This window comes from Carettochelys insculpta, chromosome 4 (genome assembly GCF_033958435.1).
Source record: "Carettochelys insculpta isolate YL-2023 chromosome 4, ASM3395843v1, whole genome shotgun sequence".
NCBI lineage: Eukaryota > Metazoa > Chordata > Testudines > Carettochelyidae > Carettochelys > Carettochelys insculpta.
Window position 1 is genome coordinate 115,172,802 of NC_134140.1, and position 18,117 is coordinate 115,190,918.

Sequence of the window (18,117 nt, forward strand, 5' to 3'; positions counted from 1 at the left end):
GGCATTTAAGTAAGAAATATGTTTCTAGCACAATTTTGTTCTATATAAAAACCAAAACAAACCAAATCTAGCGTTTGTGCCATCAGTTACTAGTAAGGAATCAGATATTCAGTGATGAGGATACAAAAAGGCTAATTTTTAATCTCTTAGTATTACATTATTTGTAGGGAGATATATATTACCCATTTTAAAGTCATTTGTTCTGTACTGAAGTATATTCAAGGAAAGAGAAATCAAAGTATTTAATCGTTCGTACCTTCACTCAGTACATGCAGCAGCTTTTGTTATCATCAAAGAGTGCCGGCTATGAGACTCAGTCTGTGGCCACACACATTTGCATGCAGTTTCATAGTTTTTTGAGGAGCTACATTTGTTAGGAGATAGATATGTCCGTATAGCTAGTGGAACACAGGTTGTTTCCATATGCTTCCCAGAAAAATTAAATCAACACCTTATTTTACTTTTAATGGTGTGCCAAATTAAGTTCAAAGCAGTTATTCAGAAGTTACAACTGATATAACAGCAGGATGCTATTTTTTAAACATAAAGTTATGTTAAATTAGCTACATGTCCTAATTATTCACTGCTAAATATAGAGGCAATACAAAGACTTCAGAGTAATATGAAGAAAGCAAGAAAATGAAAGGTAATTTCTTTGACACAATGAATCTATGGTTCTTTCTACACACATACACATAACTAACAAAAGATTTTAATTGACAGAAGGTGCGTGCTGGCAACAACTTTTATCTTATCCTCTCACATTCTTTGAGCCCTTCTCAACTTGCTTATTGAGATCCTGCAGGTTCTAGCTAACGTTGTGGCTTTAATTCACCACCACGGTACCTCTGCTGGGGAAGTAATAAAAGACTTAAGCATTGTTACTCTTTTCGTACTCTGAGTCAGGTTAAATACATTGTAATAGAATGTCTAAGTTAAGCCTATTCTAAATTGTACCCCCATGCCCCAACTACTAGTGATGTAACTCAACCAATGAAGAATTTCAGGGTAACTAAAAGAATACTCATTGTTTAGACAGTTATAAGATAAACAAAAAACCCATCACCAGGTCTCAACCAGATTCCTCTAAATTCTCTTTCGTAACGTAGTATCCAAAGTCACTTGATTACATATAGCATGTGGTTATCGCATTCTATTCTCAGAAGTACAACAGTTAGTACAAAAGCTCTGATTTCAGCAGAGAGGCCAAGGACTTGACTGGAATATTGGAGTACTAGTCAAGACTGGAGTGATGCCTTTCCACCGAAGGTAGTCCCTCAAAACATAGAGTTCAGACAGTTGATAGAATGATGTAGGTAAGTTTATATCCCTTCACTTTGTCATGGAAGTATTCTGAACATTTCAGTTCACAAATCTGTTTCTGGTGCCTTTCATGAAAGTTACTTTTGAAAAAGGAAAAACAGATGTTGTAGGACACCTGACAGTAAAGTTTCAGGAGATATATGTATATTGTGTATTTTTATATATCTGCGTTATGTACCAGTCCAAACAAAATTATAATATTATTATTATTATTGTTAACCGTGGAAAAATTCTTTACTGAATTATTCCTTTCCGTCCTTTCCTTTAGGACCTGGGACGTACAATCCTGTAGTGAAGTCAGCTTCCAGTATTTCCCTGTTTGTTTCCAGAGTGGAGCGGTTTAAGGAAATGAAAGAGATTACTCCTGGCCCAGGAGCTTATGAGGTTTGTTAATATGTCTGTGTTCTCAGTCACAAACAGTTTGCCAACATACCTACTATATGTCATTTAAATAGATGCTGGAGTAGAGGCTCACTTCAGACCAGTTATTGGCCTCTGAGTCAGATGGGACTAAATAAACATTGTTACTTCGATTAGCCTGCAGCCCTCTGTTGCTCAATGTAATGAAATATGGTACACTTTCAGTGCCTGAAACTTCTCTTTGTGCTATACTTGCATATTCCAGACTGGATTCAGCCAAGGGCAAATTAAACATCTTTGCCTGGGAGCCCACTGAAGGAGGGGGCCTAGCTCTAGGAGCAGAACACACAAAAAAGCAATGAAAGGGCAGCCTTCACTGTATAATTAATTGCTGCCCTTGCCCTGACACAAGGCTCTCATCTCTGACTTGCAATTAAGTGCCAATGAAATGCACTGCTACTTGGGATTAGGCCTGAGGAGACCTAGACATATTAGCTGATCTCCCAGGCAATGAAATGGGAGGCAAGTGAATATGGGGAACAAGAAGGGGAAGGAGAAAGCCCTCAGTTAGTTCCCCTTTGGTCCTCTGACCAAAACACTTTTTTTCAGGCAACAATCTTTGTTTAAAGCTCCTTTTCTTCCCTCTTCAGCTGTCCATTCTTTCTAATCCATGGAGAGCGGGAGAAGAGGAGATCTCATTTATCTCATAATTGTTCCTCTCTTCTATGGAGGAATTAGGAGTTCTGAATTCAGTTACCAGCTCTGATACAGACTTCTTGTGTGGTCCTTGGGGAAGTCATCAACTCTCTATCTGCCTAAGACCCTTGTCCGCAAAATGAAAATGATATTTTCATACTTTAGAGTGGCGTGGTGATCAGATACTGCATTGTGGTTACATGTTTTCTGAGATAAATGGAGAACCTGGCAGTATAACGATGATGGGAGTGGAGTAATGGGGAGAGAGATAGGGGCAGTACAAAGGAAAAGAGTTGGTGGGATGGCAGTTGAGAGCAGACGAAGGATGAAGTAATTGGAAGGATGAGAAATGAAAAGATTGGGAAGATAACACGATTATGGAAAACAGTAAGAGAGAAGAGAGACCTTCTGGAAGGGGGTCTGGCTTGACAAAGGGATGAGAGAAGAAAAGTTTAGCAAATATCTCAACAGGAAAGAAAAATCATTGAAGGGGAAAATACAACATCGGGGAGAAGAATTCACACTCTCATATAGAATATGGATATAGTAACTATCGGTGATTGTATCAGTCAGGAGTCAATGAGAGCTCTGTGTCAGAGGCCATGTCTCTACAGTACATTGATCTTTCAAAAGATGATCTTCTGAAGATCTTGTTTCAAAAGATTGTGTCCACACACAAAAAACAGATTGAAAGATTGACCCACTCTTTCGATAGACTGCCCCCCCTCTTTCAAAAGAATGGACCAAGAATTGAAAAGTCTGGCACCCTGAGGACTACTCTTTGAACAAAAGGGCCTGTGGATCATGCTTTCTTTTGAAAGCTTCTTTCAAAAAAAAAAAAAGTGCTCTTCCTGATCCAGGAGCGGAAGAGGGCTTCCAGAAGAAAAGCCACATTCTTTTGATTTTGGATTGAAAGAGTGCATTTTGTGTATGGAGGTTCTGCATATTCTTTTGAAAAAGGGCCTGATTTTCCAAAAGAAATTGTTAGTGTAGATGTGTCCAGAGAGAATGTTTGGGAAACCTCTTTATGGATGGTATGTCAGCAGGAGTCCAATTCTTCTAAGGGTGTGTCTACACTAGGAACTACTTCGAAGTAGCCAGCAGAGAGTCTACACACATTTTCCTAACTTTGAAGTCCTTGCTCCATTCCCAGGAATGGAATAGAGCCCTACTTCGAAGTAGGGTGTGTGTAAATGCTCAGTTTCAAAGTTGCTTGCTTCAAAGTGAGCAACTTAAAAGTTATTTTTGTAGTGTAGACAGCCTAAATGTAGCAGAGGGACGAATTAGATTTAGTAGTGAGAAATGGAATTTGTTAGTTTTTAAAAAAATAATACAGGCTGGTGAAAGGATGGAGCTATATTTTTGAATGTTTTTGTCATTTCCAATACTAATGGAAATGGTATTTTTGGTTGTTTTCATCTGTTTTCACTTGTATCTGAGGAGAAAAATTAACATGTATCATGTACTTTGACTTTTGACTTTTTGCATTATTCATCTGTAAGCTGATTGAAGAGGCATTGAAATGTTTTGGGGAAGTCTGGCTGGGCCCTGATTAGTCGTAATTTCTGGCTTTCATTATGGACAGGAACTGGTTTAATATATTACTAAGTATTAGAAATAATTTAAATTAATTCATAGTGGAAAAGCATAATGACAGAGTTCTGTGGTTTAGTTCTGTGGTCATAATTTTAATAAGCTTTAACCATTTAATTTTTAGGAGTAAAGGACTCTGTAGTGTCCTTTTAATGTCTGTTCTCCCATGTGTATGTGGCACTATATAAAAGCAATACATTTTATATTGTTAATTAACATACTACTTTTACGGTGCAGCTGGTCAGACTCCGAGTAAATATTTTGATGATGACAATATTAACAGTAAGAATTTTCATGGCTATAAAAAGCATGTATCATGATTAGGGCCCTATGCATGTTGTAGTGAAACAGGATAAGTTGTTTTTTATATTATTATACTTCTCAAGCTACACTGCTTTATTTACTACAAGAAAGTTTTTGTGGGTTTATGTAAACTGAAATCCACAGGTAATTATGACCATGATGCTTATATTGCCTGATTCTTCATAAGTCCCTATCGATCCAGTGATATAGAGTGGTTTAATTTATTTTTTGTTGACTATACTGCCATACTTGTGAGGCAGAATAAAGAAAGAATTATTTTGTGTCCCTGGGCTTACAGTTTGTCAGAAGTAGACTAAAATGATCTTTCAGGGAGTCAGAATACATAGCACAATTTGAATCCTTCACTTCTTAATATTTGGTGTTGAACTGGTAGGGCCTCAATTCTGCAACCTGTACCCATATGACATGGGTAACATGCATGCACCTGCAATATCCCCTACTGAATTTGGTCCTTGTGGAAATTGTTTCAAGAAAGGTGAACAGAAAAGTAGGTCCTTCTTAGTTGGAATAAAAAAATTAGTGCTCTTTGCTTACTGATAATGTTTTATTTCAAACTGTACTTTGAGAATAAGATTCTGTGCTGTGGCTGTGGGAGATGTAGCACATAACTTGGAGCACAGGGCAGTTATGCAATAAAGTGGTAGACCACCTATGTGCCCTCCAAATCCCAAGATGTTCTGCAATACCCACCATCTTTTAGTGAGACCAGTGGGTCTGTCATCAGTTTACTGCAATCTAAAAAACAAACAAAAAAAAAACCCCAAAAATTCACTGGTGTGTGCTACTTGAAAAGCAATGTGGCATTATGCCTGCTAGAAATTAAGGTCCCCAAATTTATTGAGTGGCCTGGTGTTCAGTGACAATGAACAGCTGCAACTCCCATGGAAGCACATCAGAAAAATCACATAAGTGCCATGGATTATGTTAAAAAATAATGCTCCTTTTGAAAAAGTGTGTTAATGCACATGTCTAGATTGTCTATCTTTTTAAAATTGGGAGAGATTTTAATAAAAATTACATCCCTCAAAAAGCTGTACAACATGTGCAAATTAATTACTTGTTTTTAACACTATTCAGTACAGAAAGTGTAAACATTTCTGTCATAATTGCAACCCTGTTATCTGACAATGTGAAAGTAAGAATGTCAGTTCTTTTTGGTATGCCAGCATAGCTTTGTGACACCTTTTTATGATGTAGTTGTCAGTTTTGTTCAATTTCCTGGATGTGGAACATTTTGTTGCCTTCTGTGGATGTAATGTGAATGTGAACTTTGGCCTAATGTGTGGCATAATTATAAAAACTGTTGAAATGTAATTAAAGAATAGGACAAGCACATATGGAAGTATTTGTTACTCCATAAGGTTGCTTTACTGCATAAAATTTAACATGCACAATATTTATTACTATTTATTTTATGCAACACTATATGTGTACATGACATCTTAAAGATAAATATGGTCAAGACATTGGTCCTTGGGCTAAGGAGCTCAAAATATAATTTTTGTAACATTGTTACAACAGTAGCAGACTGATGGGGGCTCAGTAATGCGGCATTTGATGCTGATAAACACCGGAGTGACCTTACAATAAGGCACCTGTTCAGGTTGAATAGCAATTATGTAGTCAGTACTATATGTGCTCAAGGCTGCCTGTTTCTTCCAAAGGGGTTTTTAACAAAGGATAGATCAGGTAAATTACTAAAACATAAGAGTCGGTCGAGCCTTTTGCTAGCCAAGAGCTTTTTCCTTTTCTCGTGAGGTATTCTGGTGCAAAGCTTTGAGTTTATTTTAATTAGTTTCATCTCTGGACTTTAACAACAATTCCCACTCATTCTCACTAATCTTCAGGTTTATATGTGCTTATACAACAGTTTTTTTCCCAGTAATTTATAAAAACCTCATACAAAAATACTTTCTCTCCTGTCCACAAAGGACATAAAATCTTGGATGTTACCTATACCTGATGTGTACTTTTTAAATAACTTCATTTATTTATCTTTTTGTTTTTATTCATGTTTATTAGTTATATACTGAACATTTATCAAATTTTAAATATATTCCTAATTTTTACTATTTTATTAGGATTTTACAGATCTCAAAAGTATCAGGAAATCTTGCAAACAAATTTCAGCCGGTGCACAGGAGACTAGCTCCATTGACTTTAAATGATTTTCTCCAATTTACACTAGCTGAGTACCTTGTTTATTAAAGTTAACAGATCGAACATAATTATTTTAAATGTTTTTATATTTGTAAAAAGGTGAATATTGAGATTGTGGAACTATTTGTCTGTGTGATATAAATGGCACTTTGGAGTATATAGCCGTATAAGTTGGCCTGAAATTTTATACCAAAGTCTCAAACAAGCTAGTTACTTCTCAGGTCCTCTAGATATCATGCTCACTGCTAACACAACAAATATGTTATGATGCATTATCATGGATGGCAAAAATTACATGAAAATCAGGGTCACCAGCACACAACTTACTATTTGTGTACAGTCCCCCCCAACCTCCGCCACAATGACCTACTACTTTGTATATCTACATCTCTTTTCCTCAGTAAGGCTGTATTTGCACTACTCAATAAAATCAATTTTAAATAAATTTGACTTTTTAACTTCAGTCTCATAAACTCAAAGTTAATTGTCTACACATGTTCTGGTAATTAGACTTATCATTTCTCCACGTTGACTTCCTGTGTTTCCATTGCTTTATCCAAGTTCAACTGCTTGAGCAATGCATTGTGGGTACTCATCCCACAGTTCCTTGGCCTGTTGCATTCCAGGGATTTTGTACCACTGGAGTGAGGGGAAAAAATTGCCACAGTTGCTTGTGTGTGTTTGATATCATTATCCCAGAATGCAAAGCCCTTTCCCAGAATTCAGAGCACCCACTAACAGCGCAAAAAATGTATGAGAGATCACCCCATTTTCCCCGACACAGTGCTAGCATAAGCATGGTTACTCGAATGCTTCAAGTCATTGCAAAGGCCATTAGGGCAACTTCCCACAATGTCACACAGTTTATCTTTTGATGGTGAAGGCAGTGGGCTGATATGATGGTTGAGGAGGACAAAGAAGATGGATGGAAAATTGCTTAACTGCGGACCAGGAAGTTACAAGTTCTATCTGCCCAGGATGCATTGCTGACAGTGGAGCTGCAGTTTTGGACATGTGAAACCAGCAAACACTGGAGGGACCGCATTGTTTTGGAGTCCTGGGATGACCAGCGGTGGCTGCAGACCTTTCGCATTCATAAGTCCACTTTTATGGAACTTTGTGATCTGCTGTTCCCCACCCTGAAATGCAGCAACTCAAGAATGAGGCCGGCTTTAATGGTTCACAAGTGAGTCACAATTGCTCTGTGGAAGTTTGCAATGCCCAACAGTTACTGATCAGTGACAAATCAGTTCAGGGTCGGAAGATCTACAGTGGGGGTCATGGTGGTGCAGGTAATCAGTGCAATCTGTCAGCATCTCGTGAGTAACACCGTGACCCTGGGAGATGTACAGGCCATAGTGGATGACTTTGCTGCCATGGGGTTTCCAAACTGCAGTGGGCAATAGATGGCATGCACATCCCCATCATGGCCCCAGACCACCTGGTCTCTGAGTATATAAACAGAAAGGGATACTTTTTGATGGTGTTGCAAGTGGTCTTTTACTGACATAACATGGGGTGGTTGGGAAATGTTCATGACATGAACCTCTTCATAAATTCTGGGCTGTACAGAAAGTTCCTGGGTGGGACTTTTTTTCCCACACCAGAAAATTAAGATTGGTGACATGGAGATGCTATAGTACAACTGAATGACTCTGCTTACCCTCTGCTCCCATTCCCCATGAAGCCATACACAGGTGCCCTGGACTGCAGCAAGGAGTACTTCAATTACAGACTCAGCAAGTGCAGAATGGTGGTGGAATGCATGTTTGGCCATGTAAAAGTGAGAGTCAGGTCCCAATTGACCCACCTGGATCTTTCAGAAACTAAAGTCCCCACCATAGTTGCAGCATGCTGTATTTTGCATAACCTTTGTGAATCCAGGAGGGAGAATTTCATGACAGCTTGGAGTGCAGAGGCTGATGCCATGAGCAGGGCTTATTCACAGCTGCCCACAAGGCTATTCTCCAGTGTCAATGCAGCGGAAGTGGCAGTTAGGGAGGCTTTGAAAAATAGCTTAATGAATGAATGATCAGGCAGCCACACAATTCTGCTGTATTTGACTCTTGTAATACAACCTCTCATTCCCCAAAATGATTTGTGCACCCCACCATAACCAATAATCTTATGGAATAGCAAATAAATCAGGATGTGTCTTTCGCAGAAAGAATACTTTTTTTGGGGTGGGGGGAGGGTAAAGGTCCAGGAAAAAGAATGGATGTAAAGGGAGGGTTATTTTTTAAAAAAAGGAATGTTTTTATATTTTGGGTTCGGAAGGCTTTAGTTATTTTTAGCAGAGGCGCACACATGAAATAAGGCAGGTTTGGCATCTGACTTCCCCATGCCCAGGGCAGGCACCACCAAGGACCTACTCTGCGACTTGATCCTGGACTTGGGCAGTACCTCTGGGGTTTCATCAGTCCCATCAGCTTTGGCAACCCCCACCCCAACCCGGATCCCTCTGCCACGAGTCTTGTGTGAACCTTTGCATAGTGGTAGGCAGCTGTGCTATCAGCCCCCTCCAGCCCTGTCCAGGTCCCTCTGCCATGAGTCCTCTGTAGACTTTGGTGTAGTGACAGGCAGCAGTGCTATCAGCCCTCTCCACCACACCCCACCCTCCCGTCCCTATGCCACAAGTCCCTTCAATGATTTGTGCACTCCCCCACACATGTAAACAAATAAATCAGACTGTGGTTGTCAAATAAAATACATGTATTTGTAGGAGAGAGGGTTAAATGGCATGGAAAAGAAGGGGTGTGAAGGGAGGTGAAATAACTTCTTATAGTGGGTCTTGGAGGTGTCCTTGCCCTCCCTCCCCATGTCCAGGGACCGAAATTAGGGGATGGGTGACCTGGATTCCCAGTAGTTTGGGCAGCAGAGAGTGGAGCCTGCAAAATGATTGCTTCACAGGGAGTCCCTCTGCAGCTTCAGCATGGAGCACAGGACTCTGTTTGGTCTTTCATAGCCCTTGGAAGCTATACTGTGTCCTCTGTCAAGTGTGCTGACTGCTCTTTCCGGAACTCCAGGACACCCTGCCACCACTGTGCTGTGGCCCTCTGGCTGGGAGTGGGTGCTGTTTCAGCCCACTTCAGCTGCTGCAGGATAAGGTCCTGCCTGGACCTTTTGCACTTCCTCACCCTGTCTCCTACGCTGAGGATGCCTACTGCAAAGTGAAGTTCAAAACTGAGATATCATTCACACAAAATGCTTACCCATAGAATGAATGGGTCTCTGTTATTACACTCATGAAACTGTCTTTTAGCGAGGCCACTTTTGGCTTCTTATGGATGACAAGGAATCAAACTGCATTGCACATGCCATCACTTATCCAGGCCATTTCAGTGTGGACATGGTAAGCTAGTGTCTGCTTTACTAGTAGCGGTGTGTGCATGTGCATGTGAGTGTGTAAAAAGTTTTCTTGGCGGTCCGCGGAGCAGGGACTACAAGTCCTGCAGCCACATGGCCAACTGGGTGGGGAGGGATCCATGTAGAGTGTAGTGAAAGGCGGTGGGGGGGCGGGAGGGCATTTTCCAGCTGCATGGTGGGGGAAGTACATTTCTTGGCGGTCCCTGGAGCAACCCTCATCAGGGAAAAGGCCTTTTAAAGCAGGGAAAACCCACGCTGGACATGCCAGTGTCCGGGAGTAGGGTCTGCAGAGCCCAGCAGCCACATGGCGAGGGGGAAGGGTTTGATTCCAGCTGCCAGCTGGGTGGGGAAAGATCCATGTAAAGTGCAAAGAAAGGTGGGAGGAAAGCTTTCCAGCCACATGGTGGAGGAAAAACATTCCTTGGTGGCTCACAATCGAGGGAGAAGCTTGGTGGGAGGGGAGAAGGCCAGGACAGCCTGCCAGCTGCATGCGGGGAGGAGAAGACGGAGTGTCTGCCAGCTACGAGGTGTGGAAATGTGGTCTGGGGAAATGTAAAAGGGCAGGGAGCATTGTAAAGAAATCTAATCCAAATTCCTGTGCTTTTGTAGGTTGTCAAAGACATCACCCTCCCAAGAATAACAGATAGGGAAAAAGAAAAGATGCTCATCCTGTGTGAGCACAAGCCTGGAAAATTTGCCAAAATGCTGTCTGGCACCATGAGACCAGATCACTATTTGATTGCCTGGCATGGCTGCAATGTCAGGCTTGCCCAAAAACCTTGTTGAAAAAATACAAGAGTAACTGGATGAGGCCTTCATGGAGATCTAAAAAAAGGATAGGTGGTCCATCCCCAGTAACACGCTGTTCTGAGGGGCATAGAGCCATAGAAAACCTATACTAAACCCAGCCACAACCCACTTGTAGCATTCCAGAAAAAATATTCACCAGAACATCTGGGCCCTGGTGGTTTGGGGATTCACATAGAGGGGACTGGCTCAAGGTCAAGGGCAAAGAACTCTAGGCTGTCAGGAATGGCTTCCTGGGGCTGCTGCTGGCCGCCCCATCCTCTTCTCCATTGCCTTTTCTCCCACACCTCCCATAATACTGGTATATCTTTGGAGATGACCCAGACTGCCCATTGGCTTTCTGGACTTTGTGATAAGCCTGCCACAGTTCTCTCATGTTCACACAGCATTGCTGAGCATCCCGGGAGTAATCTCTGTGGGTCAGCCCATGCAAAACCTTTTTATACATTTCTGCATTTTACTTGGACACTCGAAGTCTGCCTGCCACCAACTCCTCTCCCCACACAGCAAGGATATTCATGATCTCATTATAGGTCCATGCTGGAGCTCTCTTGCAACCCTGAGAGCTCAGATCACAAACGTGATTACCTATGATGGGAAGAGATGGCTACCAATGCAATGGCTAATGATGCAATGATAGGTGATGGGATGGCTAACAATGCAGTGGCTAATGATGTGATGTGATATGATGGCTACTGATGTGATAGCTATAAGAAATTCTGGCTTCTGGACACTCTTTGAATTTCCCAGGCTTGCTGGTGATGAATTCAAATTTACCTGCTTCCTGTGACCTACGTCCTGTGCACCCGGAGAGCAGCAGATATGGAAGTGGCCAGAGTGGACAACAGTGGGGCATTGTGGGATACATACAGGACACCTCTGGAGGCTAATAAATTTGATTTAAAGACATGGCCTTAATTCAAACTTTTAAATTCGAACTTGATGCTACGATGAGTCGCTTTCGACGAAGTTATAATATCGAACTTAATGCTCCCTAAACTCTAGCTAATTGTATTTACGGTGAAGATAGTGACATAATAAAATCAAGCTAACTGCCTTAAATTCAACTTTATCATGTAGTGTAGACATAGCCTAAGTGATTGGTGTTCTCCTTTAATTGTCCTAGTGAAACAAACACAAGGTTGTTTTGTTTTGCATAGACCATCTGTTGAGTAGTGTTTTTAGGTAAGACTATGTATGACGTTCAGTATACTTCCCTGTTTTCACTTGCTTATCTGAAAAAAAATCACTTTTGGATCTGACACTTTCCTTTTTATTATTAACCAGATGTTGATTTATCTTCTTTGCACAAACACTCACTGCTGGGTTATTCTTACCACAGATGCTACTATATTTGGTTTTGGTGCTTTGTTGAAAGACCAGATTGCTTTAGGGGAAAATTTCTGAACAGAGTACAAGATTTAGCTCAATTTGCAGGAGTTGAGAAACCTTACTGACATACAAGAGCAGGATACAGACAACACAGCTGTCAGGTCAGAGACGACTAATGCAGCCTCAACTTTCAACAGCAAGAGAGCAATAAGGAGCAAGGCTGTTCTTTGAAAGAGCTTGATTTATCTTCAGCATGGTAGAGATAATTTGACATTCCTACAATCCAAATATTTCAGGTGAAAATTAAATTTTCAATATGAATATAGTTAATCCCAAATGGTCTGTGCAGAAAATGGTAAACTGTGTTTATTCAGCATTATTAGATAATAAAAGTGCCCAATTTAGATATGTGCTTCATAGTTAAACAAAAAGGACCTCTCTTGAAGCAGGGAAGAAAGGGACAATTGACCCTAACTCTCACCCTATCCTCTTCATACTAAGCCTTTTCCATTAGCCTGATTTCAAGACTTTTACAACCATTGCTCCACAATAACAATGACATAAGTATGGATTGCTCCTAACTAGACAAGAAGTCTGCCACTCTTCTTGGATATGGATGCAATGCTTGGCTCTGTATATTTATATTCAAATCCTTGAGGCTTGGCTACACTGGCAAAATGACCTGCAATGATAAGGGTTTGTCAACACATAGAAGCTGCTGTGAAATGAGCCAGGGTGTGAAATTGAAGTGCAATAGCTATTTTGTGGTAGCTCTCTGTGGAGACACTTATTCTACACTAAGAATACATTTTTGCACTTTAGTTTATCTTAATCCACTTTCAAAGTGTATTAAACTTCCCAAAGGATCTCTGTGTGGAATCAGTGGAGCTATTGCAGCCGTTATTCTGGGCTGTTTCTCTGTGTAGAAAAACTAACATATATCAACCACAAATTGCTCTGAGTGTCCTACAGTCACAGCCAGGATTTAAAACTGTTTGTTTTCCAATATAAAGAGGACAAACCATTTTAGTAATGAATTTTACACAGAAAAATTGTCTATCAGGATACAAAACCAGACTTCCTCTATTCAAAACCAATAATTCAGGCTTAAAAACAGGGGAGCCAACAGCCTTGCCAGGCTCTTGGGCAAGCTGGGGAAGTGGGCCTGGCTTTGCATCCCTGGGAGAAGCAGAGTCTTGGGCAGAAGGGGTGGGCTCGGAGCAACCGGCCCTCAGTACCACCTGTCCCTTCCCTCCCAAGCTCACGGAGCAACCTAGAGTGTGAAGCAGTGTAGCTCTGGTGGCAATTTAAAGGGCTTGTGGCTGTAGCTGCCACCACTGCTATGGTGGTGATGGCAGTGGCGATCAAAACCCCAGGCCTTTTTCAATCACTGGGCTCTGGAGCAATTGCCCCCTTTGCGCCACTCTGTTGGTGGGACTCCATAAAAATGATAGCGTATGAAACTGGTAAGACTGCCATGTGATCACATGACTCCAGGAGCAGGGTCCTTAAGAATCCCCCTCCGCAAGTAAGGTGAGATTCATGAAGAAATTGTAAGAGCTGGCAACAATAGAAAGTTCTGTAATATCCAATTGCCAGTAAGCAGGGACTTAGGACCCAGATCTACAAAAGGGTATAGGCACCTAAACCTCAGAGGTAATTGCTACTATTCCTCAATGCCCTACTCAAATACTTATGTCACCTGAAAGGGCGATGCTGCCTGGAGTTATGTACTCCTTAGGGTCATCCTTGGCAGAACGGTCAAGAGTGAAGTTCCAGACAAAGAAGCGCTCAGTGGCAAAGCAGAAGATAACTGCATAATGGAGACAAAACTATTGTGAGCACCTGTGCACCATGAATGAGGATGTAAAGAAAGATTTCTACTCTCAGCTGGAAACCATTTTATTGGAGACCCCCTAAAGAGGAGAAGTTCATCCTTCTGGGGGATTTCAGTGCATGTGGTGCATGAGACTCAGGCCTATGGAAAAGAACAATTGGGAAAGAAGGAGTTGGCAAAAGTAAATCAAATGGAATTCTGCTCTTGACCAAGTGTTCTGAACACGAATTTATCTTCAGTAGCACCATTTTCTGACAAAAAGATGAGTTCAAAACATCTTGGAGACATCCGTGGCCAAAGCACTGGCATCTTCTTGATTATGCCATAGTTTTTGCCCTAGGTTACATCTATACGAGAGGGTTTTTCTGGCAAAACTGCTTTTGTTGGAAGAACCAGCAGAGCATCTACGCACAAAATGTGCTTTGTCAACAGTTTGTCAACAAAACTCTGCATATCTGCTGGCAGTGTTATACCTTTCCTTGTTCAAACATAATGCCTTTCTCAACAGTTTTCTGTCAACAAAACAGCTCTGGGACCCTTTTGTCAATAGACCAGGATTCTGGTTCACCAGGAAGCCCTGTATGCGGAACTTCCAGTCAGCCGTTCTGTTGAGAGAGGGCCAGGCAGTCTGGCTGTTCTCTGTTGACAGAGTGGATTGCTCTTTCAGTCTGCTTTTATGTGTAGATGTAATCTGTTGACAGAAGTTTTGCTGGGAAGTCCCTTCCAACAGTAACTTCTGTCGACAGATGCGTCTCATGTAGACAGATGCATCTCATGTATACATAGCCCTAGATTGCAGTAACATACTTCTTACAATATCAGTGAAAGTGCTGATTGCTGGCTGACCAATGCCTCATTTGATCCCCAATGAAAATTAAGATTGCCTCCAAATAGAGGCTGCAAAAGAAGCAGGTCAGGTACAAGCTGAAGGTTCAAGATGTGAAGGACCCTATTAAGTGTGACCACTTCCAAGCAATCTTAGAAGAAAAGCTTCCATCAGTGTTTCTCAAAAGAAATTGAGGAACACTGGAGCCAGATGAAAGCAGTAATAATCAATGACTGTGAGGGAGCCATAGGCCATCAAACTAGAAAACATCAGGACTGTTTTGATGAGACTGATGCTTAAATTAAGCAACTCATCAATGAGAGTGGCATTTTGAGTTTGGCAGAATGACATAAATTTTAATATAAAGAGAGAAGCCCATGCCAAGTTCAGGGCAAAAGTCCAACATAAAATCAGAAAACTCAAGAGCAATGGTGGACTAAGAAAGCACAAGAACTCCAACATCTCGTGGACATCAACTGATGTGGTTTCTTCAGTGTCATTAAGGCTGTGTATGGGTCAGCTTGTTATGGCATGAATTCTCTTCACTCCAAGGATGAAACCACACATTTGAAGGACAATGAAGCCATCAGTTTTTACTGGAAAGAATGTTTTGAAGATTTTCTTAACTGTAACTCCAAAGTTGTTGATGAAGTCCTTGAGAAAATTCCCCATCAACCTCCTAAGGAAGAGCTTGGACACCCTCCCAATTTGTATGACATATACAATGCCATTAAACAGATGAAGAACAACAAGGCATCAACTCCAGCTGAGATCCCTGCTGAAATATTTAAAGATGGTGGACCACAGCCAGTTCAGCAGCTTTACCTGCTCATCCTTAAAATCTGGATAAAGGAGGAGATACCTGGGGAAGTGGGGGATGCCCTGATTGCCCTCCCTCTTCAAGAAAGATGATAAAGTGGATTAAGGAAATTATTATGGTATCTGTCTCCTGGCCACTGCAGACAAAGTTGTGGCACAGTTCCTTGCAATTCACCTTCTGCCCATGTCAGAAGAAATTTTATCAGAGTCAGAGTGGTTTCCAATCACGTAACTGAACTGCGGATATGATCTTCACAGCACGGCAGCAAAAAGCGCGGCTATCTCTCTGTTACTATTCAGCAACAAGAAAAGTGTCAGGAACAAAACCAACCACTGTATACAGATTTTCTTGATCTAACAAAAGTCTTTGAGTAAATTGCCATGCCCTCTGGGTTGTACTTTCAACGACTGACATATTTATTAGGACATTTGATGTCCTAAAGTTGCTTCACAACAACATGAAAGGAACTGCTGAGTAGTACTGGCTTCCATAGTGAATCTTTCAAAGTACGAGCAGGAGTTAAACAAGACTGCATCATTGCCCCAACTATGTTTATTGTTTTTATTGCCCTCATTCTCTATCTAATTGCTGGGAAGCTCCCATATGGCATCAAAATCATTTGTAGAATGAGCTGTTCAGGTTTAGCAGGCTGAAAGTTGTAAGATTTCCACCACATCAATGGAGGAACTTCAGTATGCTGATGACAATGCATTTTATGTCCACTCTGAGAAAGATCTTCAAACTATTCTAAAAGTATTTGCCAGTGCTTACACATGTCTTGGTCCCATGCTCAACATAAAAAAAACCTCTCGACAAATGAGGTACCATACAATCCATCTATTAAAATCACTGGAGAAGTACTGGAGAATTTTGACCATTTCCTTTACCTTGGAAGTCATCGCTAATCCAAGACAGATATTGATGCAGAAATCCAACACTATCTGAGCTATTCCAGTGCAGCCTTTGCTTGTTTACAGCATAGGGTTTTTGAAGATCATGACTTTAAACATACACCAAACTTCTTGTTTAACAAGCCATTATTTTGCCAACATTGTTGTATGTGTCTGAAAAGTGGACAACCTACAGACATCACTTGAAAGGCTTTGAGGGGCATCACCAACATTGCCTGCACAAGATCTTGAGGATCAAATGGGAAGACCAATGCACCAACATGAGTATTCTGGAAGAGGCAGAGACCACCCGTATCGAGGCAATGATCATCTTTCAGCAGCTCCAGTGAATTGGTCATGTTGTCCAAGTGCCAGACTATTGCCTCCCAAAAAAAATCCTGTTTTCTCACCTGAAAGAAGGGTACCTTAACATAGGAGACAAACGGAAGCATTATAATTACTTACAGAAGGATATCTTAAAGAAGTGCAACTTTGACATTGATTCTTGGGAGACATTCACCCAGGACTGCTCAAAATGGAGAGAAGTAATATACAGTGGTCACTTGCATTTTGATCTTGCCTACTGACAGGCTGAAGGGGAAAAGAGGCACAGGAGGATGGAGAGACTGACTTTTAGTCATGGTCAACAACCTCCTGCTGTACCTGGAAATATCTGTCCTCACTGAACAGAACTTGTGGTTCAAGGATATACTTTATTAGCCACATATCCTTTGGAAGATAATCATACTCAGCAATGAGTGACCACCACCATCATCATCACACTAGCTGAACATGTGGCCTTGCATTTCGATTTTAAACTTCATTATCTAATACGTCCTTCAAAGGCATAACTAAACATTTGTTTAACACTGTTGTCTTTTTAACTGAGTTCTCCTCCCTTTCACCTTACCAGGAAAATTGTTAATAATTATGATTACATATCACATTTCCCTTTGATAAAAATCACATACTTAATTCTGGCCCATAGTTTTTTCATTTCATTTTTAAATATAATTTATAAGAACAGTTCATAACTGTTTAACAGTTTAACTGGTCTCCTACACCAGGAGCAACATTCCCTGGTAATTTACATTGATATACTCATCTTAATTCCCAAGCTTTTTGAGTTTAGAAAACTCTTTTGATCGTCTCATGTTAGCAAAGTGTAGTAATCAATTAGGGTCGTTCACGTGGAAAAAGACAGTAGTATTCACTTTGTAAAGCAAAAACAGAACATTTGTATTCTATGCTTGTCATTTGCTCCAGCTAGTGAACTCGGTTTAGGCACTATTGCTGCAGTAATTACATTATTGACTAAAATATTCCCAGAGTGCACAATCAGTTTTAAGCTCTTGGTATAATTATTATAGAGTTACCAGTCACAACTTTATTATTAAAGGTGCATGAGGCATTCCATCCTAAGCCCTATTTTGGCAGGCTAACATTTTTTAAATACTTCACTCAGACTAAAATTTCCTTATCCTGTGGCCAGAATTAAGAAGGGCGGAAAAATTAAACAGGAGCTGAAAAATAATATACAAGTTTACTGGATTCCAGTTGTTTCATTTTGTAAGATGATATGGTAAATTCAAAACATCTTGCATTCATAATTTCAAACTGCTGATACGCTAGGATATATTCTGATTCTTTGCAAGTACTTGTGAAGTGACTGAGATGCAACACAAATAGTACTCTGGAGAGTTGGCTGTCCAGAAACTACGTGAGGAGACTTTGTTAAAGAGAAGAGGAATATGTTCAATTGTTGGTTGTGAGTAGTCTTTCC

General features: G+C 40.8%; 1 protein-coding gene across 1 annotated transcript in view; it reads left to right on the forward strand.

Moving 5' to 3' along the window:
• Positions 1 to 18,117, forward strand: part of STPG2 (sperm tail PG-rich repeat containing 2) — a 400,844-nt gene that overhangs the window by 230,493 nt on the left and 152,234 nt on the right. Inside the window, exon 12 of the mRNA XM_074993576.1 lies at positions 1,592 to 1,707. Coding sequence (XP_074849677.1) covers positions 1,592 to 1,707 — 116 coding nt within the window. The remainder of the gene's footprint in view (positions 1 to 1,591; positions 1,708 to 18,117) is intronic.